This window comes from Tenrec ecaudatus, chromosome 11, assembly GCF_050624435.1.
Source record: "Tenrec ecaudatus isolate mTenEca1 chromosome 11, mTenEca1.hap1, whole genome shotgun sequence".
Lineage (NCBI taxonomy): Eukaryota > Metazoa > Chordata > Mammalia > Afrosoricida > Tenrecidae > Tenrec > Tenrec ecaudatus.
Window position 1 is genome coordinate 106363536 of NC_134540.1, and position 24571 is coordinate 106388106.

At 49.0% G+C, this 24571-nt stretch overlaps 1 protein-coding gene and 1 non-coding gene across 2 annotated transcripts in view; one reads left to right on the top strand and one right to left on the bottom strand.

Moving 5' to 3' along the window:
- The first annotated feature begins 533 nt into the window (after window positions 1–533).
- The window catches only part of STK24 (serine/threonine kinase 24), a 130565-nt gene continuing 106527 nt past the window's right edge, over window positions 534–24571 (top strand). Inside the window, exon 1 of the mRNA XM_075563475.1 lies at window positions 534–913. Coding sequence (XP_075419590.1) covers window positions 872–913 — 42 coding nt within the window. The 5' untranslated portion in view covers window positions 534–871. The remainder of the gene's footprint in view (window positions 914–24571) is intronic.
- On the bottom strand, window positions 21270–21400 carry LOC142462026 (small nucleolar RNA SNORA1). The gene has a single exon (XR_012787176.1). It is a non-coding gene; the product is annotated as a small nucleolar RNA SNORA1 (small nucleolar RNA).

The following is a 24571-nucleotide window of genomic DNA, read 5'->3' on the forward strand; positions in this document are numbered from 1 at the left end:
CCCCCGTCCCCTCCCCCCCGCCGGGAATCGGCCCCCGCGGGAGCCCATTTCTTAGGGAGCAGTCGAGGAGGGGGTAGGTGCCGGGCCAGGCAGAGGATGGGGAAGGAAGAGGTGCTGCCGGCCGCTCGCTCCCGGCCCAGACACGCTTTGCCGCCGCTCGGCCAGTCTTTGGCTCAGCCTTCGTCCCCTCCTCCCCGAAGTCAGCGACCGCCCCTGCAGAGGCCCGTTCCCAGCACCCGAGCCCCCGCCTCCTCTCGGCCCGCCGCGCCCGCGGGGGGGGGGGTCGTGGGAGCGCCCGCGGGAGACGCCGGTGCGCGCCCGCCCCCGGCCCTCCGGCTGGGCCTGCGCTGAGCGCGCGCGGGCCCAGCCCCTCCTGGCGGCGACTCGGGCGGCTGCGGACTGGGCGCCGGGGCGGCCGCCGAGCCTCCGCCCCCTCCCGGAAACGCGGGGCGGGGTCCCCGGCCGGGCCGCGGGGGCGGGCGCGGGGGCCGGGCCGGGGCGGGGCGCGCTCGGCGCTCGCGGGCTGGGCCGGCTGTGCGCGCCGCCTCCCAGGCAGCCAGCGCGCGCGGGCCGAGGCCGCCAGGGCGACAGCCGAAGCCGCAGCCGCTCGCGGCCAGTCCCGGCGCCCACCCCCCGCCCCCCACTCCGTGCATGGAGACGCGGCCCGCCGCCCGCCGCTGAGCCCCGCCGCCCGGGCCGGGACCTGCACGGGCTGGGCTGGGCGTCCGGCCGGCGCCGACGAAGCTGCGCGCGGGCTTGCCCGGGCGCCTCCGCCGCCGCGGTCTGCGCGCAGGGCCTGGTCGCCCGCGCCGATCGCTCGGGCCGCCGCGGTCCGGCCGTCCCGTCCTCGGAAGCGGCCGTGCTCCCCGCCATGGCTCACTCCCCGGTGCAGTCGGGCCTGCCAGGCATGCAGGTAAGCGGGGGCCTGCGAGCTGGCGGCCAGAGCTCGGGCGGAAGCGGGGAACTTGGTCCTGTAAACACGGCCCCCCCCACGCTCACCCTTCCGGGGTCGCGCGCCGGAGCTTCCCGGGCCGCGCTGTACCCCGCTCGGCGCGCGCGGCCCGGGGCTGCTAGGAAGCCCCTGGAGCGCACCGGCGCCCCCGCTCGCCCTGGCGGCCGGCTGCGACCCGGGGGGGGGGCGCATCCCGGGCACCCCCGCCAGGTTCTCGGTCGGGGAGGGCCGTGGTGACCCAGGCGCAGGCCTGGGTCCGGGTCCGGCCTGGGGTTTGCGGGGCGGGCGGCCCTGCCCGGCGGAGTCGCAGTTGTGGAAGGACGATTGTGGGGCTGCGGGCTGCTCGCCGCCTCGCCCGCCCCGCGTCCCTCTCCCCTCCGCGCCCCCGGGGCTGCAGGCCCCGCGTCGGCCCCGGGCCCCGGAGCATGGATGTCAAGAATGCCCTTGGAGGGCTCCGCCTGGTGTCTGGGCCCCGTGGGCGCCCGGCTTTGCACAGACCCCTCCGGGCCCCTGGACTGGACCCGGTCCGCAGCGAACCTCCAGCCCCGCCCCGGGGAGCGGGCGGAGTGAACTTGGGAGGAAGGAGGATCGGAGAGCGCGCCCGGACTCGCCCGGGGCCCGCGCCCGCCTGCCCCGCCGGGGGGAAGCCGGGAAGGCGGGTGTCGGAGGTGGAGCTGCTAGTTCCACTTCTAGTACGTTTGTTCAGTGGGGTTTGTGCCGGTGCGCACAGCTGGCGTCGTGCGAGCTTGTCAACGTGCAGGAAGAAGAAATCTTACAACGTGCCTTCAAGTGTCCCGAGCCCAGCCTTCCCTTCCGGATACCGGGCTTATAAATGGAGACATCTCTGGACTTATTTCTAAGAAAGCACCTTCCTCGTCCTTGGTAGCTTCTTGGCTGGTCAGTAAGTCTTTGGAGAGAGTTGAATTTCAGACGTACATGGCTGTATTCAAGTCTTTCGCTCCTGCTCGCTCATCACCAGCGAGTGGATTCCGACTCACAGCGACCCTAGAGGACCGGGTGGAACTGCCCCTGTAGCTCTTTCCCGGGAGGAGAAAGCCCTGTCGGTCTAACGCGGGGCAGCTGGTGGTTTTGAACTTAGGACCTTGTGGAGCGCAGCCCAAGGCGTAACCACTCAGGGAACCTGTGCAGAGACGGTTTTTATTTATTTATTGTTTTCGCTCTCTAAAATAAACCCCCGTCCTTGGCTAACTTGTACTTTTTGTCAGTAAGTAAATGATGGCAAGTTAGTAAATTCTTTAAAGACAGCATTATTGGCATGCCTTTAAAGTTTTGCTCTCCCAAATAGTTTAGCCCGGCATGGGACTCAAAAGATCTTAGCAGCTCCACAGTATCAAAGTTGCTGTCTTGTTACCAGTGGACTCAGCTAATCGTGTTTTCCTCTTTTTTGAGGGCTGAGAAACACAGGCAGACCTGGTTTCTGTGAGCCCCCCTCTTCAAAAGACACCCCCCCCTTAAACCTGAAAAAAAAAAAGCTGAGTTTCATGGTTCCTTTGTTCAGGTTTCAAGGCTAGAAAAAAAAGAAGTCAAAATGAACACTTTTCATGGCAGTTGTAAGTTCAGCCAAGGTGTTTAAATAAAAAGAAAATTATTCTTGCTACTTCAGCCATAGTGGAGAGTGAATCAGTTTGAAAAGGCATTTGAAGCTACTAGGATGGCAGGAGCAGCTGACACCCTTTAGTATCTGGATTGCAACATTTTGTGTGTCCCTCCTCCACACCCCCTCCCTTTTTAAGCCAGTGTTGGCCAGAGTTCTTAAGAGAAACAAGTTTCTTTGGCTCAGCCTCCAAGTCAAGTGTTTTTTAAGCTGGTGTGGAGTAGTGGGTTTAACTGCAAGGGGGCAGCAGTTTGGACCTACCAGTCGCTTCCTGTAAAGATGTACAGATTTACAGTGTTGCAAACCCTAAGGGGCCAGTTCTCTACTCTTCAGGGTCTCTATGAGTAGGACCACTTGCTAGTCTTGAGTTTATAATCCTTTTGTGCACTGCCTGCTCATGTCTTATGTTCTACCCCCCCTTTCTCTCTTTCTTCTGACCAAAGGCACCCAGTCGGTGTTGTGGGCTAGGTGTTGGGCTGCTAACCAAAAGGTCAGTGGTTCAAATCCGCCACTTGCTCCTCAGGAGGAAGATGAGGTTGTTGGCTCGGATTCACAGTCTTGGAAACCCAGTATAGGGTCCCTGTGTTGTTAGCAGTGTTTGGTTTGCTTTCATTTAACAAAGACAGGAGAGCAGTGGTTCTCAACCTTCTTAATGCCGTGACCCTTTAATACAGTTCATGTTGTGGTTACCCCCCCCCCACACCATAAAATTATTTTCGTTGCTACTTAATAACTATAATTTTGCCACTGTTATGAATTGTAATGTAAATATCTGATATGCAGGATGTATTTTCATTGTTAAAAATTGAACATAATTAAAGCAGAGTGATGAATCACAAAAACAATATGTAATCATAGATTGTGAAATATTTATTTCTAATGACAAATAAATGAAATTTTGTCTTGAAGCATGGTGTAGCATGCGTCTTCACGCCAGGTACCCATATGTGGGCATATCTGCATGTGGGCAGACCCACCTGGAGATGATAGAGGAGCGGTGTCTGGGTTCCTAAGTCCATCGGAAATATGTGTTTTCCTATGGTCTTAGGTGACCCCTGTGAAAGGGTCATTCAATTCCCAAAGGGGTCGCAACCCACAGGTTGAGAATCACTGCAATAGAGGGAATTGAAGTGAGGTAGGTAAGGATGCGTAAGAAAATAAACATTTTGGTACAAACCTTAATTTTCATTTTTTGCAAATCATTTTTGCTGGCTTTGGGGTTTTGTGCGCACCTCTGGAGGGATAGATAGGTATTGTGGGTGCTATTTTATAGATGTGAGCACTGTGAGATGAAACTGATCCAATCGTGGTGACAGTGTTAAGTGGCCTAAAACCAAAACTCACTGCCATCGAGATGACTGTGACTCTCTGTAGGGGGGTGCAGGTCTCCCCTGTGGGTTTCTGAGACTGACCCCACCAGAGGGAAGGCCCATCTTCCAGGGACCAGCTTTTCACCCTGCTGGTGGCACTCTGTGGGTGTGACATGCACCTTTCCAGTGGGAATGACATGGAACGTCTTTTCCTGTGGGTGGAGCCTGTGTGAATGTCATCTTTGTTGAAATGTCTCTTCAAGTCGGAATCCCCTTTGATGATTGGGCTATTTGTGTTTTTGTTGTGAACAAAGTTAATTGTGGGGAGTGGTCAGTTTTGTCACTCTGTGGAGTATAAAGTGACCCATCTCAGCTGGAATGGGAGCTCACTACCACCAAGAAAAGAGAATCCGAAGTGGAGCGAAGTCATTTGGACCCCAAGATCCTTGCTAAATCTCCTTGGTCCAGGGCCAGGAAGCTATGACATCCGAAAAGCAGTGGAACTAAGAGCCAGAGCAGGTGGCAGAGCAGTTGAGAACAAGTTCAAGCTGAGCACTTTCAGTCAGGCGGGTTGTTTGTGGAGCGGGGTGCCTCCAGGTACTTAATTGGAAAGCAAGGAGGTAGAATTGAGCATCTTCAGGCTGAGGTAGAGTGGTGTGTCCTTTGGGCATTAATCGGCAGCACTGAAAGAGTCCTGTAACACTGCCTAACAGGCACGGCTGAGAAGAGCTAGTCCTGACTAAGGAACTGTGTGCTGAGCGTTTCATCAGACCCTAGATTGTGACTTGTTAATTTCTCTAATAAAGTTCAGTCTGGAGTGTGCTCTGTGAGTTTTGTGTGGCAATCACAATGGATTATGGAACCGAGCTGGGAAGCAGAGAGGAATGGTGTCAAAATAAGGTAAAGACATTTGAGGCATGTCTGACCTCAGCCTCGGGAATTGGCCCTGGGCCGCTGGTGGTGGTCACGTGACAATGCTCCTCCAACCCTCCCCCTCAAGCTGGAGGAGGTCACGTGTCTATTTTGCATTTTCTTTTACGAGTTTGTTTTATGAATGTAAAATCAATTTTTTTGGATTTATTTATTGCATCATTTATTGAAAAATCTCGTAGCTGTAGTTTTATTAGTACTTTTGAAACACTAAAACTTATTTCATTCCAAATTTAATTTGTTGAAGAAATAGAGTATCTGAAATTGATCTTTTATTTATTGAATTAGCAATTGTTGTTGAACACCCATGTGCCAAATCTTAGGTGGGGATTGATAATTTTAAGTCTAGGTGAGTTATTTTAATAAATGTTTAATACTTCACAGTTTTATAGAAATAAATAGAAATCATAAGACAGAATGCAGCAGCTATGAATGAAAAACCCAAAATAAAACAACTCATAGCCATTGAGTTGATTCCAATTCATAGCCACCCAGGTAGATTTCTGATTCTCTAAACCATATTCAGGGACAGACAGCCTCATCTTTCTCCTGAAGAGCCAGCTGGTGGCTTAAAACTACCAACCTTGCAGCTAGCAGTCCAACGATGACCTGAAATGCCACCAGGATCTTTAGCAACTCTGAGTAGACACAAACTGTAAGTTGATTTCTGTGTCCAAGCACTCCCTGCCCTGCACTTCTTCACTGAATAGTTTTCCATGATGAAAAGGAAGAGTGTGTTGGGCTGGCTTTTCTAGAGAAGCAAAACCAGTATATGTGTGCACGTGTATAGGTACAGATGAATTTCTGTCGAGAAAGTGGCTCACACAGTTGTGGTACCAAGTAAGGGCAGATTCGAAGTCTGTAGGTTACAGGTTAGGCTAGAGTGTCCTCCTGACTCATAGTTGCAGGAGCTGATGACCAGCAGGAAGATGACAGGTTGGTTGTTGCAGACTGGAATGAAACCAAGGTCAGCAGGTCATTGATAACTCCCAGGTTTGGCAAGTAATAGGGTAGCTTGTTGGCTGGAGTCCAAAGAACCAGAGGTCATTGAGCTGTGCCTGGATGCAGGATCCAGACCAAGCTAACAGCCTTTTCACACCATTTATATTGGAAGCAGGTCCATCTCCTGAGGCAACTTCCCTTGAGTTGATTGGGTCAGGGCTCTGGCTTGAGTTAGGGTGTTGCACCTCACCTAAATGTTCCTGCTGGATTGTCATCGCAGGTCTCCTGGTGGAGGCAGTTCTGCTGTGCTAGAGCACATCATGGGGAGTTGCTAAGTCTTAACTGCCAAACCATGGAGAATCCTGGTCCTGCTGAGTTGACACAAGACCTAACTATCCCGGAGAGAGGGCTTCAGTTGGAGATAGATGCATCCATATGAGCTCTTAGTTTGCTACATACCCAGTGTTGTGGAGTTGAGTCTGACTCAGCCTCCAGGGAAATGAGCCAGTCCGGAAGACGAGAACAGCCCGCCCCGTGGGATTTCCAAGACTCTAATCTTGACAGAAGCTGACTGCCGAATCATGCTTCCCGTGAGCGGCTCCAGGGTTTGAACTTACTGACCTTCTGGCTAGCAGCTGAGTGCTGAGCCACCAACGCTCCTTTTTGCGTAAGTGGGATTTAATGTTCGTAAGAATCTTGGTTATGAACTTCCATTGCAGAATGGAATCAGTGGCTCTCCAACTTTTCTGGATCTTGGCGGCTGTAAAGACTGTCTTCTACATCAGGTTCTGAGACAAAATCTTCCAGAGGCAGTAGTAACCTTTAATGCTTGTGCTTATTCTTGTGATGTATTTCATTAAAAGAGGAACTGGTTGCCGCACTAAGTTGAGTTCATAGCTCCTTGGGTCATGTCCTGCCCCTTGAAAACTGTTGGATTAGATAGTCCTATGTGTGATGGGCGTGCGATAATTTAGCCTGCTTTAAAGTTGTAAATTTAAGATGGTCTCATATTCGAAAGTACAGATAATTTATAGAAAGAGCTGGGGAAAATTTAGCTGTTTTTATTGGCCCCCACCCTCACTTGCAATTTCCTAGCTGCTCAGAGAAATAAACTTTTGCTGAGAAAACACCTCTGTGTTGGAAAAGTGAGAAAGCTATTTTGTGGCCAGTTTGGGAGTGAGCTCTTGCTTTTCTGTGAGAAAGGACCGCTGCCCAGAAATCTGGGAAAAGTAGGAAAGCTGGTGATTCCCCCCAAAACCAAACTTGTCAAGTTGATGCTGACTCATGGGGGTCCTCTAGGACAGGCTAGCCTGTCCCTGTGGCTTTCTAAGACACTGATATTTCGTGGGAGTAGAAAGCCTCTTCCCCGAGACATACATCTTTTCTCCATGCTGGGCTGTTTCATGGGTATCTTCCTTCCAGTTGTCTTGCATCAAAGTGGCCTCCTCAGGGTGACCCTGTTACTGTCTTGTGCACACTGGGGAAAATTGGGCGGATTACTCTGCGTGGACATGAAGAATGTGAGATTTTCATTCTGAAGAAAGCCCTGAGGGAGATGCTGAGCTGGGGAATACGGCAGATAGCTCCCCAGTGTCCTCAAGGACCTGGAAGATGGAGATGGAAGCACTAGTCTGGAGAATACGGCAGATAGCTCCCCAGTGTCCTCAAGGACCTGGAAGATGGAGATGGAAGCACTAGTCTGGAGAATACGGCAGATAGCTCCCCAGTGTCCTCAAGGACCTGGAAGATGGAGATGGAAGCACTAGTCTGGAGAATACGGCAGATAGCTCCCCAGTGTCCTCAAGGACCTGGAAGATGGAGATGGAAGCACTAGTCTGGGGAATACGGCAGATAGCTCCCCAGTGTCCTCAAGGACCTGGAAGATGGAGATGGAAGCACTAGTCTGGAGAATACGGCAGATAGCTCCCCAGTGTCCTCAAGGACCTGGAAGATGGAAGGGAGATGGAAGCACTAGTCTGGAGAATATGGTAGATAGCTCCCCAGTGTCCTCAAGTCTCAGGGGAGATGGAAGCACAGTCATTCAGGACATTTTTCTGCAAGGGACCCTGGTAGGTGTAGGTGAGAGTCCTGTTGCTTCCTTGGCCTCCGAAGGCAGCAGCCTGCAGAGGGGCAATGACTACAGGCCTGCTGTCCAGTTAATTTTCTATCAAAGTGACCCTGCATGACAGGTAGGCTTTCTCCCACAGAGCTGGTGGGTGGGTTTGAACTGCCAGCCTTTTGGTTAGCATCTGAGTGCTGACCGTTGCTCTAGGCCTTCTTCCCGGCTGGAAGAATGAGCCAATGTGGACTTTGCTATAAACGCCCTCATTGTGGAGTCTGTTCCGACGCAAGGCGACCCTGTGGGACAGGGGAGGACGACCTGGTGGGTTTCCTAGGTGGTTCTCGTTTCCTGCAACAGAAAGTCTTCCCCTTCCGCCTGGCCATGGGGTTAGCAGCCCAACTCATAACTCCCAGGGCTCAGTCCATTCTGTGAGAAGGTTCAGTACTTGAACACAGTGGGCAGAGGGCCGTGAAAGTGGAAGCCCAAGCATGAGCCCGCTTCAGACCACCTGGACTGAAGCTCAGGTCTTGAGAGAGAGAGGTAGGGAAGGAGTGGTAGGTGGCGGTCCGGGCAAGGAGAGGAGGCCTGTGCCCCTGCCTGCCTGGTGAGCCCATGTCTTTGGCATTAGAGGAGCATGGCACTTTTATGAGCAGATGAGTGTCAGTCTTTGGGAATATTTTCTAATTTCCCAGAAGGTAGGAAGGATTTGGATTCTCGTGAGTTGCCAGGTGCCCCTGAGAAGGCTGTGATAGCATTTTTGACGTTTGAAAGCCTCTGATGGGAGGGGCACGGGGTAGGGATAGGTCAGGAAGGGGTGAGAAGCTCTAATGGTAGGTGTTGGCAGGACAGTCAGAGTGGGCTCAGACTTGGCGATTTGAACTCCAGGCCAACATGTTAAGAGGCTTTGAGCTCCTGTCTCCCAGACCTTTCAACTGCCATTTTATGCTAAAGCTAATAAGGGAAATAAAGGTACCTTTCTTTGCTACTGTTAGTTGTCTGTGTAAGTTTTTACTGTTATATATCTGTGCCAACAACTTGTATTCTGTTCTCCTCAGCCACTGTAACTGTAAAATGCTAAGAATTTATTTTGCTTCAGATATTTTTTTGGGGGGTGGGGTGGGGGGAAGAGTTGGGAAGGGCCAGGAGAGTATTTAGAGTTGAAATTTAAATTTTTTTCGAATTCCAGGCCATCTTGGTTCTAAACCTGTATCTGGGAGTGCTGATAATATTTTGCATAGAAGCAAATGACCTTGCAGTAGAAGTTCAATGAATTAGACTTTCCTGCATCGCTAACGTGCCCCCCACAGAGCCCTGCTCATTGTCCCTGACCAGATTAGTATCTGCAAGTGGCTGCCATCCTCACTGCCTTCCTGGCTGTCTTTGAGCTTCTGCGCCATGGACACGGCTCTGGCAGCTGCTTCTGAGATGCGGGTTGATGCTGCTTTTCCGCTCCACAGTGTTCTACAAGGACATTGGGACCAGACGCAGTGTGAGGAGGAACTGAAGAAATGAGCCAGTTGTTAGTTGCTGCTGCTTTATAGAAGCTTTACGGTCACACTCTCGAGCCCGGGGTCTAGGAGTCTCATGATCTCTCGAGAAACACGCTGCTCAGGTTTTCACCTGAGTGACTGCACCCAGCGAGTCAGTGTTGCCTGTCTGGAAACTGCACCTGCAGGGAACAGACCACTTCCCAGTCGACGCTTTGGTGCTCTTTAGCTCACATGAAAAAAAAATTTTTTTTTATTGGGCCCTCTTACGGGTCTTAAAACAATCCACACATCAGTTATATCAAGCACATTTGTACATATGTTGCCATCATTTTCAAAACATTTTCTTTTTACTTGAGTCCTTGGTATCAGCTCTGCTTTTTTCCCTCCAATCCCTCCCACCCTTGTGAACCCATGATAAATTACTGTTTTCATATGTTATAGCCGCTGTAGCCCCTCACCCATGTTTCTGTTGTTTGTTCCCCTGGGTGGGGGTGTTATACACTCATCCTTGCAATCAGTTCCCCTTTCTCCCTTTTCTCCCCCACCTTCTCCCTACACTCACAGTATCGCTGCTACTCCCATTACTGTTCCTGGGGGGTTTATCTGTCCTGGATTCCCTGTGTCCGAGAGCTCTTATCTGTACCAGTGTACATTCTCCTGGTCTAGCCAGATTTGTAAGGTCGAACTGGGGTCATGCTAATAGGGCAGGGGGGGGCATTAAGAACTAGAGGAATGCTGGGTGTTTCATTGGTGCTATACTGTACCCTGCCTGACTGGTCACTTCCTTGTGACCCTTTGTCAGGAGATGGCCAGTTGTCTACAGTTGGGCTTTGGGTTTTCACACCCCCCTTGTCTGCATCAATATAATTGTTTGGTTTGAGTTTTCTGATCCCTGAGCCTGTTGATTCCTCATGGTCACACAGACTGGTGGGTTTTGTTACTTCCCTGTTAGATGGCTGCTTGTTTCAGGTCAAGCCTTTACGACCCAGGCGCTATATCTTTCAGTAGCCAGGCACCATCAGCTTTCCTCACCACATGCACCCAGTTTGACTTGAGCGATTGTGGATTGTGTTGGGAAGGTGTCCAGCTCAGATGTTTTATCATTAATGAGATCTCATGGTCAGAGGGCAGGAAATAGGAGCTGTCCTCTCAGCCCTCTGCTGCTGCCTAGACTGAACCACTGCCATTGGACAAGTGTGTGGGACTTGCTTCCCTTATTCCATGCCTTTTTGTTTTAAACTTTTTATTGTGGTTTAGGTGAAGATCCTCAGGTTTACATCTGCCAATTTATACGCATTAGTTTCAGCTCCTCCATTTCAATCCCCTCAGGGTACCTTCATTTATCCCACTTTCTCCCATGGCTTCCTGTTCCATTCCTCCTAGCCTTCTGAACCTCGGTAAATGCTGAACTTTTGATCTTACATGATTGATTATTCGAACACGGGCATGACTTTAATTTGATACCTGAAGATTCACTAAGGGCTTTAGTCTGGGGCGGGGATGTCCCCAGAAGTATAGTCTATCCTTATCAGTAAGCCTGATTTGTCATGATTTTGAGTTCTGTTCCATATTGTTCTATGAAGTATGATCTATGTATTGATCTGTGATGTAACTGATGTTCATATTGTATCAGACAGGACCTTCTAATGTGGTCCTTTTCAGAGCACCGTCCATCCAGCTTTTCTGGTCTCAGGCTGTAGAGATGGATGTTAGCGTGATCCATTAGCTCATGGACCATGTGCCCATGTGTCATTGATTCTCAGTAGTAGTTGCTCCTTAGATGGCTGCTAGCAAACTTTGAAGACTAGTCACCATTTCTCAGTTAGGCTGTAGAACATTGTCATTTTGAACCATGTTATGCCAGCTGACCGTTGTGTCCCCAGAACTCTCATTCTGAATCCCCGGGCCCAGTTGCTTCACTGGAGAGAGACGAGGCGCTCCACTCTCTTAAAGACTTACGGTCTCGGAAACTCACAGGCGCACGTTTTCCCGTTCACAGGGTCCATAGGGTTGCTTGATGGCAGTGAGGTTTCTGTTTGTTTTAACTTTGCTAGGTAACTGTGATGTCCTTCCAGGGACTCATAATAACCTGTCTAAAGTACATGAGACGAAATCTCACCAGCCTTCCTCTGAAGGAGCATTGTAGCGGTACTTTTTCCAATACATATCATCCTGTAGAGAGTTTTTTGTTCTTCTTTGCCACTGTGGGTGCTCCCCACCCCCCTTGCCTTATAGCTTTCACTGGTACTTCCAGCAAATCCTGAATGAGAGTAGCAATCAAAGGGTGGGTTTCCCTTTGTAAGGGAAAGCCTTCGGTTTTGGTGGGCTTTGTTTCCTCACTTTGTCCTTTATTAGGTTGAGGCGTTTATTATTATGTTATTGTTATGTTTATTAGGTTGAGGCGTTTATTATTATGTTATTGTTATGTTTATTAGGTTGAGGCAGTTCCCCTTCTGTCCTATTGTGTTGGGTCTGTATGAGGAACAGGCGTAGGGTTTGTCAGAAGCCTTTCCCACTTCAGTTGATGAGACCATGTGGTTGTGTTTCTGCACCGAATAACACGGTCACTCACGTTCCTGGACTGCCGTCAGGGGGAATCCACTGGAGGCTTAATCCACATGGATTTCCCCTTGTTCATGTAAAACACAATTTAAAAATAGGTCAAAAAGGAGATCAAATAATAAGGCACTGCCACCGTAACTGAACTACATCTGCCCTCATCCTCTGATTCACCAGGTGTGTGGACTTGTCTTTTTCGGTGTGCTTATTACCTTAAGTAGCTCTCTAAGTTCACCTTTGCTCTGCTCCCTAAGGTTTGGTATGTTCTTGTTTGATTCAAGGATTTTTTCATTTCATTTTTACTTTCTTCTCCTAGTAGTTTTAAATCAGGTTCAAAGTCAAATAGTCCAGAGATCCCTCAGGATGGCTCCAAGCCGGAACTTTCCACTCCTTGGGAGCAGCAAAGTTCGGGGTGGGGGGTGGGAATCTGTCTTCAAGTTCACTACTTTATCCTCTGGCTGATTACTTTCTGAAATGTTAATCTGTGGATTTCTATTTACTGTTTCTGTGTGATTTCTAATTTTTCATTTATTTTGTCAGTTTGTTGTATTGCTTTCCTGAACTCTTCAAAAGTGTATTTTTTTCCGTGTTCTCTTTGCTTTTGTTACGTCTTCTGCATCTTTGGGAAGAATCATTCTTTTGGATTCCTTTTCAGGTAGTCCCAGTGCATTTTTTTCTTCCCGAGGAAGATCTTTAGGGCTCTGTATTCTGGGCAAGTCTGATGTGTTTCTTCATGCCAATTGAAATTGCCTCTTGTTTCTGAGACATTGTGGTGTTGTTGTGTATGTGTGTAACTGGTGATTCTTGTTGGTGAACCTGTCTACCTGCGAAGCGTTGCTTGCAGTTTGTATCGCACGCTTGAAGAGCCCTGGTGGCCCAGTGGTTATGTGTTGGGTTGTAGGTAGAAACCACCAGCCACTCCATGGGAGAAAGACAGAAACAGGTACGTGTCAGAGTCACGGGGAAGTTCTCCCTTGTAGGGTTGCAATGCGTCTGCATCACCTCCATGGCAGTGAGTTTGGTTGGGGTTTGGTATTGCACAGGTGAGGGCACGTTCACCAGGTACTTTTGACTATCATTTGATGATCAGGTGGTACACAGAGGGGAGTGGCCTTCCCAGTAAGTATGGCTGCAGAAGGTACAGGTGTGGCTGGGTCCTGTGACGTGGTTGCTGTCTCCCATTGGGTGGGATAAGGGAAAATGAACAGAACAACAGCCCGAAGAAGAAATAACAATTTAAAAATAATTTAGGAGAAAGCATGCAAACAAAAGCAAGAAACAAATTTAATAGCAAAAGAAAAGAGAAGAAAAGTCTAGCAAAATGAGAAAGAAAAAGGACAGAGAATAGTAATTAAAACAACAAAGAGAAAAGAAAAGGGGTTACATTTGAGCCATAAGAAAGGAAACAGTGTAAGAGAAAGGATTACAAAACAGGGAATGGGAGGGAAAGAAAAGGAAAAATAAATGGAAACGAGGAGTAGATTCTCGGGAGTGGTAGGACATTCCGGGTGGGTAGGACTTGTGTCAGCTCAGGAGCTCACCTGGTGGGGTGAGCGTTGGAATCCCTTGTCAGTTCCTACTGACTCACAAGTTGTCTCCATTTCTCTCTTAGACACACACACACACACACACACACACACACACACATATATAAATACAAATGGAGGCCTCCTTATAGCGAACACACACGCAATTGGAGGCCTCATAGCGACCCTACAGGAGAGCGTCAAACTGTTCCTGTAATTTCTGAGTCTTCCTCCTACAGAGCTGGCTGGTTTCAAACTGCTGACCTTCTAAACTTAGCACATTACAGTGCTTGATCTGGATGGAGTTTAGGTCAGCTCACGTGGTGGCTGAGGTCACAGTGCTTGTTCCCGCAAGAAATTCTTATGGGATCAAAGGGCAGTTGAGGGCTGGATCGGACTGGTTATGGAAGGCTTGTCCTTCCGTCAGGGGTGGGCAGGGAGGGACCCAGCACTGTGTGCTCTGCTGGTCTGATGAGGGACAAGTTCATGTTTCTCCAGATGCTGGGGGTGCCTGGTGTAGCAGGAACCGTGAAGCGCGGCTGATGGGTGGGTGGATGTGGGGGCTGGCCACGATTCTGGGGAAGGGTGGAGGGAGGACTGGGTAGGATCCTGTCTTTCTGGTCGCCAGCCGCTGGTGTGCCGTGCCAGGTGGCTGTCTGGGTGGAATGCTGCTTGCAAAAGTGCAAGCTACCTGCACTGCACCAGGCTCGCTGGCAGTTCTCCTCTTCTAGTCCGTATTTAATCCACTTACCTGCCCTTCTTGTTTGACCCTCGCAAGGTTCCTGCTTACCATTTGTACCTGCTTCATTAGGTTGCCATGTCTTTTTGTACAGGGTCTGTGTGGCATGTCTTCCTAGTTTTCTAAGCAGAAATAAATCTATACACTTTTTTGTATGTACAAATCAGGGACATTGATTATGGCACTCAGCTGTTTTACCACCAGAACAGAAACCTAGTGTTCTTTAAGCTACCCCGCCCTTCTCCCTCCGCCCCGTCTTGTAACCACCAGTGAACTTTGGTCTCTTCTCCGCTTGGTATTTCTTATAAGTGGTGCTGTTACATTGTTTGTTCTTTTGGGATTGACTTCCTGACTCGCTGGCATGGTGTCAAGGTCCATCCAGGTTGTAAAGTATATTCTCAAGTCACTGCCGACTCAGTGTGACCCTGTAGGACAGAGATGACCTGCCCCTGTGAGTTCCTGAGACTGTAACTCACCACGGGCGTGGAAAGGCTGTCTGTCTCTAGTACAATGTATTACTTAGGTCTTCGCTTCTTTGTGGTATTTTGTATTTGTAGATCACACTTCGCTCATCCAGCCCTCTGTTGGTGGGCATGTGTTTCTTCCTTCTTTGGTATTTTGAAGAGCATTGCAAACAAGCATTGAGGCTTCTGGAATTTTAAAAATTAAAGTATTCTTTTTGGTGTGGGATAAGCGTTGGGCTGTAAAATGCATGATTGGTGGTTCAAGCCCACCGGCTGCTCTGTAGAGAAAGATGCTTGTCTGCCCCATAGAGATGCACAGTTCCAGAAATCCTGTATGGGTTGCCAAGAGTTGCAGTTGATGCCATGGCGTGGGGTTTTGTTTCACTTGAAATATTTCATATCTCTCTAAGCAGATTAATTATAACTAGGCCCCCCCCCGAATAGAGCAGTGGTTCTCAACCTTCCTCATGCTGTCACCCCTTTGTACACCTCCTCATGTGGTGACCCCAACCATAACATTATCCTCATTGCTGCTTCATAACTCTCATTTTGCTACTGTTATGAACCATCCCCAAAGGGTTTGTGACCCACAAGTTGATAACTGCTGGAATAGTGTTTGCCTCTAAGATTCCCCCCTTTTTCTTAGTTTTGATCTCTGTCTTTTGTGTTAAAATTTACTCTTGAATGTCTACTCATTTAAGAGAGGGGCCGGCAAAGTTGCTTAGAAAGAGTCTGAGCCCTTAAATGAGTGCTCTGCCATATAGCTTTCATTGCTACTTGTTTAGCCTCTGTAGTTTTAACACCACCAATGCCAGCTTTTTGTTTGTTTTTGCTTAGCTTTCTATCAGTTTCGTCTTCTTGCCGAAACCTTGCCTGAGTCTTGTGGCCTGCGTTGGTCTGGGCAGGGCAGCATCCACAACCGCACACCTGGGCTGGCCGGGTTCCTCAGAGCCATGTGGGCTCTCCTTCCTGGCGTGCAAGGCCCACCTGAGCACTGGAGGTGACAAAAGAGCTCCAGCAGTGTCCGGTATCTTGCATGATTTCATTTATTTCCCAGTTTCCTCCACCTCCTTCCCTTGGCTGCTGCTCTGTCTTAGTATAGTTGCTGTCAGGGCCAGAAACCCTGCATTTTTTCTTTTTCAGAGAATTTACCTTCCAGTTGGCTGGTAGACGAGGAAGGCACAAAGTTGGCGGCCTGGGTGAAGGAGGACTTGGGGACCTAGTTGTATGACCATTCATGAACGGATTTTGAACTGATTAATTTGAGGTGCTCCACCTTCCAGAAGTAACTGGGACTGGCAATTCCGGAATTTGGGGGATCTAGCACCTTGCTTTTGGCTGGTTCTTTGCATTTTCCACCTCTCACTTTGATTGGTCTCCCGACATCTGTCTTTTTCTGTATCCTCACCTCCGTCCTACTTCCTGAAGTTTATTACTATCGCCTTTCGTCCCTGTCTAGAGCCTGGAGGTTTTGCATCATGCTGAGAAAAACTCTTTAGTTGTGGGTTTTGTGGGCTGCCATAATTCAGCAAAGTAGATGGGATACCAAGGGTCCTGGAGGCATTGGCACCGTGGCACTTGGCTCCTAACCAACAGGTCTGTGGTTTGAGCTCACCGGTGGGGGAAAAGATGCAGCAATCTGCTCCTGTAAAGCTTAACAGCTTTGAGAACCCCCTGGGGCAGCTTCATTCTGTCCTAGAGGATGGTTTCTGGCCGTTCAACTTTTGAGACCACTTTGTTGGTTCTTTTGGTATTCCATGGCACTTGACGATTCATCACCCAGGACCATAACTCAAATGCAGCCATTCTTCCTTGGTCTTGCTCAATGTCCGACTTTCCCATGCCTACGAGGCCATGGAAAATACCACGGGTTGGCCAGGCGCACCCTAGTTCTCGAAAGTAACATCCTTGTCATTCATAAAGCGGGCTTGAGCATCAGATTTGCTCCTGCAGTAATCAATCCCGTGAGCACTGAGTGTGGATCCAAGTGAGTTGAAACCCTTAACAACTTCAGTCTTTTCTCTATGGTGATGTTACCTGTCGGTCCAGGTGTGAGGATTTTGGTTTTCTTTGACCTGCTGCAGGCCGCAGTCCTTGCTCCGCAAGCACGCGCCTCCCATCACCCTCACTCTGCAGGCAAGGCTGTTTGCATATTTCAGGTTGTTAAGGATAGGCCTTCATCAAGTCCTGATGTCTAACTGTTCCATGGCGTTCAGCTTCTCAGATTATTTGCTTAGCGTGCAGATTTAATACCCATAGTCAGAGGATACAACCCTGCTGCACACCTTCCCTGGTTTTAAACAGTCAGAATGCTCCGCAGAGGCCAAGGTGGGGAGATTTTTGTCTCACCTACTTTGATACATTGTCAGGAGAGACCAGTCCCTGGAGAAGGACAGCATGCTTGGTAAAGTGAAGGGGAGGCAAAAAATAGGAAGCCCCTTGATGAGATGGATTGACAGAGTGGCTGCAACAATGGGCTCACACATAACAATTGTGAAGAGGGCGCAGGACTGAGTAGTGTCGCCTCTTGTAGTACATGGGGTCGCTATGAGTCTGAACCGACTGACAGCACCAGACACCTAGAACAAGAGTGAACCGGAGTGGGCGGTGGGATTGGATTTTGACACTTTTGTGCCTCTCAGCCCTTCAGGAGGGGGAGCCCATCCCAAGGTTGTAGGTGTGCCCTTGGACCAGGTCAGGAAAGGGCTCCCGAGCCATGGTTCTTTTCCTCAATTAGATTTTACTCTTTACATTCTTGCTCTCAGTAAGCAGAAATACAACGATAAGCTTATTTCCCCTCATGGTTGGCAGTTCAAAACCACCAGCCACTGTGTGGGAGAAAGACTGGGCTTTCTTCTCCTGTAACAGTGAATCTTGGAAACCCACCAGGTGTCATTAACAGTCAGCATTCACTCAACGGCGGTGAGTTTGGTTTTTTGGCTTATTAGTCAGTGGCCTCTGCCTACAGCTACTTTGAACTGAGACCCTGTTCTCCCTTCTCCCTCTCGTTTTCTGATTCCATGATATCTGGGCACAGGAGCATTTCAGGGAGCCCGCAGATGTCTCTTGGGAGAACATTTAAGTTGATGAGTGTGTTGGGGGCCCAATGCACAGTCTGGCAAGGCGAGTGTATAGTCTTGTTAGGGTGTGACCAGCACCAGCTCTGTTGGCTGCGCTCCTGAGGTCAGCCCTGGGGCTGGGTATTGGCATGCCTCATGTGCTGTGCAGGGTGGGGTGAGGTGGAAGCTTGGCTCTTTCCGTGTTTTTGGAGGAACCCATCCTTGACTGTGAATGCCTTGGCCTTCTGAATTTGAGACTTCAGAATGGCCGCCTTTGCACGGTGCACAGCCCTGCACACCTGCCTAGCAGACACCTGGTGATGTGATGGAGGAAGGGTCCGTGTCTAAAGAGCGAGAGTTGCTCTTTTGGTATTGTCTTAAGTGGTTCCCTACTTATACACAGCTGTGATACACAGCTGACTGAAATAAAAAATGATCCAGAACTTGGAGACAAAGCCTTTTCTGTTTATTTTAGGCACAGTTTTGCTGGATAATGTAAAAAAAAAAATCCGGTGTGCCTAGTTCAACATTATTACATTGTCCCCTGATGAAGAATGGTGTTGTTCGAACATTCCTTTAATGTGTTGGGTGTAATTTCACGACACCAAATATTTCTAAAGAGGTTAATTTTCAAAGGAACAAAAATATGTAAGTGCTCAGTAGGTGCATTCTCTTGGCATTTCCTGCTTTTCACTGAACGGTAGGTGGTAGGTGGTGGAATGCGTAAATCTTTGTGCCTTCGCTGTTGCTGCATTGATTTCATTTTAGAAATGGGCATTTGTAAAATATGTTGTCCTTCTTGAAAGGTTACTCATTTTATTATCGAGCCCTTCCCAAGGGTCAAGGCCCATGTGTCATTTTTCAGGGAGGGCCAGTCTGAAGGAGGAAGAGCCACACACCAGTTTCGCAGAAGAGGAGGCAGATTGAGTAATTTGAAACTGACCTAAGGCTCTCCGGTAGAGAACAGCATCCCTGGGCCTGGAGCCGGGTTTGTGCTCTTTGCCTTCCTTACATCTGCCTCTGCTGTGCATTTGGGGTGCCTCAGCCCAGTGCCCCACTGCTGCAACCGATGCGTGCTTGGCTGCTAACCCCAACGTTGGCAGTTCGAACCCCCACCCACTGACTGAGGGACAGACTTAACCATCTCCTGGAAGGTGGTGAACCTACAAGAAAACCTTATGGGACAGGTGTTGGGCCACTGGCAGTTGGAATTGATGGTACACGACAATCGCAACTGCTCAGGTCCTGGAGTACTAACAGATGACCTTTGAGATTCTCTGTGTTTCCTGGACTACTTTTAATTCGCTTTCTGGGATTTCGGCATTGTGGGAGGTGATTTCGACTTTGAGATGTGCCCCTTCTCCCCGCCCCTCCCCCATTGCTCCCTTTGCTGCCATTTGCTTTGCTGGGTTTTCTGTTCCCTTTTCTGCTGGGGCTGGTTCGCTTCACTACCCTCTGCTTATTGTCTTTCAGGTCTTGCCCACATTGCCATTGCTTAGACCCATAAAAAAGGATTAACTGATAAAAGTACCCCACTGTGCCTCTCACTGGCTCCCAAACTTCAGCATTCTCCAGCATCTCCCAGAGGGTTGGATGAAATGTAAGCGGGTGGGCTGTACTTTCAGTTTCTGCTGGTCTGGAGTGGACCTAGAATTTCGCATTTCTAACACGTTCTCAAACGATGCTGCAGGAAGTTCCCAGTTGTACCATCGGCAGTCTTTCACTTTGAAAGACTGACCAGACCTCTACAAATTCTTCATCGTCCATACTTCCGCTTCCTGCACCTGCCGTTTTTCCGTCACGGGAGACGCTTCTAGCTCTAAACAGGCAAACTGATTTCCACCCCCAGTCACGGGACTGCAGCTGTGGGTTTCTGAGGCTCTAAATCTGTACAGGAGCAGGTCTTAGCTGCTTCCCACCAGCGGGGCTGGTGAGTGCGAACAGCTGACCTTGCAGCCAGGTCTCCTTCCAGCTCTTAATTAGGGCTAAATAAGCACCCTCCGCACCTGTTCGAGCTGACCTGCAATTTCTACTGAAAGCCATTCAGAAACTGATGTTCTAACCTGGGGGTTGGCAGAACCATTGCTAATGCCCAAGCCATGCTTTGAGAACTGCTGCAGGGAGACTGAGAAAAGAACCCGCAGTGCTGCCTAGCAGATGGGTGCCTGTTGGGGAAGGGGCGGGGGTGGGGGGAATAGACTTAACTAGAGCCTCTCATGGAGCGCACTTGTGAAAGGGGGATGGCTCTTTCAACGAGGACTTCTGAGAGCCTTTGCAATGTTAGCGTAGCTGAGGGGGCTTCTAAAAAGTTAGCACAAAAATGGGGTTTTCTGAAATGCCCTTACATTGTAAACATGTTGGGAGATAGAAGGAGGGTGTGAGCATCCTGGCTTTTTGACCTTTGGACGCTTTTTAAAGGAATGTCCCTTCCAGAGCTAGCATTCTCTGGTTGTTTTAGAAAACCCTGCCAGGACAAAGCCCTGAAGCCGATCATCTTCCAGAGTTGCCAGGAGAACCCCAACTTGCTGTTGTTTTCTGCACGTCACTCCCTGCTTAAGAACTGGTGTTGGTTTCCTGTTACTCTCGGATCAAACATAAACTCCAGCGTGCACTCCAGGGCCTTTTGATAGCACCCAGCTTCCTCTTGCATTCCACCCTATCCTCCCCCTCCCCCTGCAGCTCCACCACCCTCACCAGGCCTGGCATCACCACCTTCTTTTGCCGAGTTGGCTTTGTCCTGTTTGCTGTTGGTCTTTATACTATGCTAGTCCACCCCTCCCCCCGCATCTTTATTGTCATGATTGGATTTTAAGCATTTTCAGAGCCTGCCAGCATCTTTTTCACCCTTCTGAAGTGGCAGGGACACAGGATCCAAGTGAATGGTTCAGTGGTTCTCAACCTTCCTTATGCCACAAACCCTAACATTATTTTCATTGCTACTTCATAACTGTAATTTTGCTACTGTGATGAATCAGGCGACTCCTGTGAAAGGGTATTAAACACTGGATTGAAGACATAACATATCTGAAGTAGAGAAAAATATTTCAGATCTTCCTGGTATAAGTTTTGTTTTGTTTGGGATGTAACAGGTTTTATACTTGGTATAAGTCGAGTAGTTGGTTCTGTTTGTAATTTGTAAGTGATCTGAATCATTTCTGTGTTCTTCCCCTTTAAAACATTCTTTTGCAAGAGTGTTGTGTTGTGGCTGTTTATTTAGGATTGGCTAGACTTTGCACTATCAAACTGTCTTGACGCACTTTTAAAATTTCGGCACGAAATTTTTAGTGTCTAGTGACGTTTTAAATTTGTGTTTAGATTTGTCACAGTTCATTCCATGAGGAAGTGGAAAATGGCTTTCTGAGAATGTAGGGTTACCAGCATACTAAGTAGAGTGAGCCGCAGGGCCCGCTGATGTTGTGATCTCACTGAAACTAGAGTGACCCAGCCCTCTCCCCACCTCAGGCGGATATGTGAACAACTATTCTTCACTAGCTGCACACACAGCTTCTACATCACTGAAAAGGCTGTCAGGCTTTTTTGTACTAAATCCCCCAAAACCCCACCACCACCGAGGGGATTCTGATTTAGAGTGACTTCCAGGAGTGAATTTTTTTTTTTGCAAAGTGTTACGGGTCTCATTGTCACCACTGAAATTAATCCACAGTGATGGAAGCAAAACCTGTCATCCTTTCAGCCCCAACTGTCCGTCTGGACACCACGATCAGCTGTGCCCACTTTCTCAGACTGAGGCTGCCCAAGAGTGAATTTTTATAGGAGAGCAAACAGCCTCATCTTCCTCCTGTACACAGCTGGGGTGAGTCTGAGCTGCAGAACCGGCCCTTAGCAGGCTGACACCCAACGCACAGGCTCTGATTCACCTCAATTGGACTCAAAGATGGATCTTACTTGTAACTTTAGGCGCTTTCCTTTCCCGTGCTAGTGAAGAATTTGAAGTCTCAGTCAAAGCCTGCTGGTTTGGTGTCTTTGAGCACGCCTTCCACTCCGATGTCTTCATCAAGACCAAATAAAGAGCTTGCGTGCAGTGACTGCTTGCATTTCTGGCCACAGCTCCCGTGCCGGCCTGGGCCTTCTGCAGTGGGTGGGGCTGATGGCAGGGAGCCCAGGAGTTGGGAGTCTCCGGGCAGCACCGCAGAACCAACCCAGGCCATTAGCACCGGCACCTTTGGGTGTGATCTGAGATACGGTGGGGTGGAATGGCGTTTCCTTATAGGTTGGCACACAGTCATAGTCTAAAGTGATCATGTGGTTGTAATTTGTTTCCAGCTGGAAAGCACTTTCCCAGAGATACCTGCTTCTCTCTCTCTCTTGGACTTACTGAGATTTGTTCTCGCTAACCCCCCCCCCCCACTCCAAATACATCCGCATGTTGTATGTATGAGTGTGTTCCTGTGTGTGTCCATGCATGCCTGTGTGTCTGTGAATGTGTCATAGTTTTTATCTATGACTAGACCAAGAGGACACGGAGCCTGGTGGTTTCGCAGAGTGGTTCCACGTTGATTGGACTGCTGATATAAGATCAGTGGTTTGACCCATTAGCCGCTCTGAAGGAGAAAGACCTGGCTTTGTTCCCCAGTAAAGAGTCACGATCTTGGAAACCTATAGGGGGGGCCTTTCTGGTTTTGCTTTTTTTGTTTTTAAAGAGGGGCCTTTCTGCCCTGCCTATGAAGGGCTGCTCTGAGTTGGAACCGACTTGCTGGCAGCGAGTTGCTTTGCTTGTTGGTTTCGGAGCCAAAACAAGCTTGTGCTGCGGCACACCGGTCCAGAATAATGTTTATTCTGTATGTTTTCTAGAAGAAAATAGCTTTCCCTTCAGCATCCTGAAAATAGTTGGGATAAGAAGCTACTTAAGATGAATGGCTATAGGAATACATTTTAAGAATTTTTAAAATCGTAAAACTATTTTTATACATGGCCTGGAGTGTTTTTTAATATGTTAACCATGACAAATAAGGCTGATAGGCAATAAGATGATTCTTCCTGTCTTACACATTTTGTTTTGTATCAGAGCGATGATTCTTCTGCTAAGTGTCTGCTGGAGGCTTTGTGAAAACGGACGACCGTGCGTGCACACAGTAGGCCGGGATCCTCACCCATCGTTCTTAGCCTGTGGGAGTTGTCTGTGGTAGCCTAGATAATGTCAGACTGGGGAAGGGTAAGACTTGGTGAAGAGTTGGGAAGTGCTTCCCCTGGTCCCCGGAAGGCATCCTTGTCCTTCTGCCCCGGTAAGTATTTTTAAAGCAGAAGCATAGAGAGCCCCACTACTTGATTGTAAACGTCTTCGGTTTTGCTTACTTTCCGGTTGTTTTGTATATGTACGTAGTTTCAGTAAAGGGAAAAGCCCTTTTCTGTCTTCCTTTTCAGAATGAGAAATATCGTCCCACACCTCCATACAGCTTACACTGGTTCATTTCCTTCTTGGGTTTTAGTTACAGCTCTGGTAGCATGGCGGCTGCGGGTTGGGTCCCTAACGGAAGATGCGGTTCAAAACCACCAGCTGCTCCTGGAGAAAGGCCTCAGAAACCATAGGGACAGGCTCACCTTGTCCTGTGGGGTTGCTGTGAGTCAGCGTGGGCATCCGCCGACTGCATGGGACTTGAGACCCAAACGGATGAGATCCTATGTAACTGGTGCAGCTGATAAAGATCATAGAATTCAAAGCTGACGTGTGTGTTCTCATAAGCGTTTTGAACCCCTCTCACAGCATCCGCCCACGTTTGCCGCCTCCAGGGTTTAGTGCGAAGCACTGGGTGGTAGGGGTGGGCCTGCTCTTACCCACCTAAGTAGAGACCCCTTGTTTCCCACTGATTGTATCAAAACTCACCTTCCTTCAAAAGAGCTCCCCCCCTCATTTCATTCCGTTACTGAAAACACACATTTTAAACAACATATCGGAAGCAGGACGTCTTGAAAGGGTTAACCATGTCTCCTACGATATAAGGCCTGTTTCATCTCTAGGCTGAAGGAGCCCAGCCAGAAACACTGGCTCTGCTCCTAGCTGCTTTCATGTGCCTTTAGAGGAAGGAAAATTACCTATTTCCCTTTCCCCTTCCACAGCGTTGTTGGAAAGAACTTTGTTATTTAATGAATTTTAGGTAGTTAATTCCTTTGCTTCTGTTGCTGAGTGAGAAGGCTCAGTGGGATTGGCTGCACTCTGGGATCCTTGCCCAGAAGAGAGAGAGAGAGAGAGAGAGAGAGAGAGAGAGAGAGAGAGAGAGAGAGAGAGAGAGAGAGAGAGAGAGAGAGAGAGAGAGAGAGAGAGAGAGAGAGAGAGAGAGATCGAGATCGAACCGACAACAAAACCACTGTATTTTCTGGAATACCCCCAAGCTAATGCAGTGGCCTGGGTCAGGGAGCAGAAATGCGTACCAGCTCGATTGAATTCTTTTTAAGTATCCTTCACAGGAGCATTTTATATAGTATACTTATTTTAAAATGGCATTTATATCTTTAAAAAAACATTTTATTAGGGGCTCATACAACTCTTATCACAATCCATACATATACATACATCAATTGTGTAAAGCACATCTGTACATTCTTTGCCCTAATCATTTTCAAAGCATTTGCTCTCCACTTAAGCCCTTTGCATCAGGTCCTCTTTTCCCCCCTCCCTCCCCGCTCCCCCTCCCTTATGACCCCTTGATAATTTATAGATTATTATTTTGTCATATCTTGCCCTGTCCGACATCTCCCTTCACCCCCTTCTCTGTTGTCCATCTCCCAGGGAGGAGGTCACATGAAGATCCTTGTAATCGGTTCCCCCTTTCCAACCCACTCACCCTCTACTCTCCCAGTATCGGCCCTCACACCCCTGGTCCTGAAGGTATCATCCACCCTGGATCTTGTGTGTGTGCATCCCTTTCATCGTTAAAAAATATTATAAATGTATATATATATTTTTT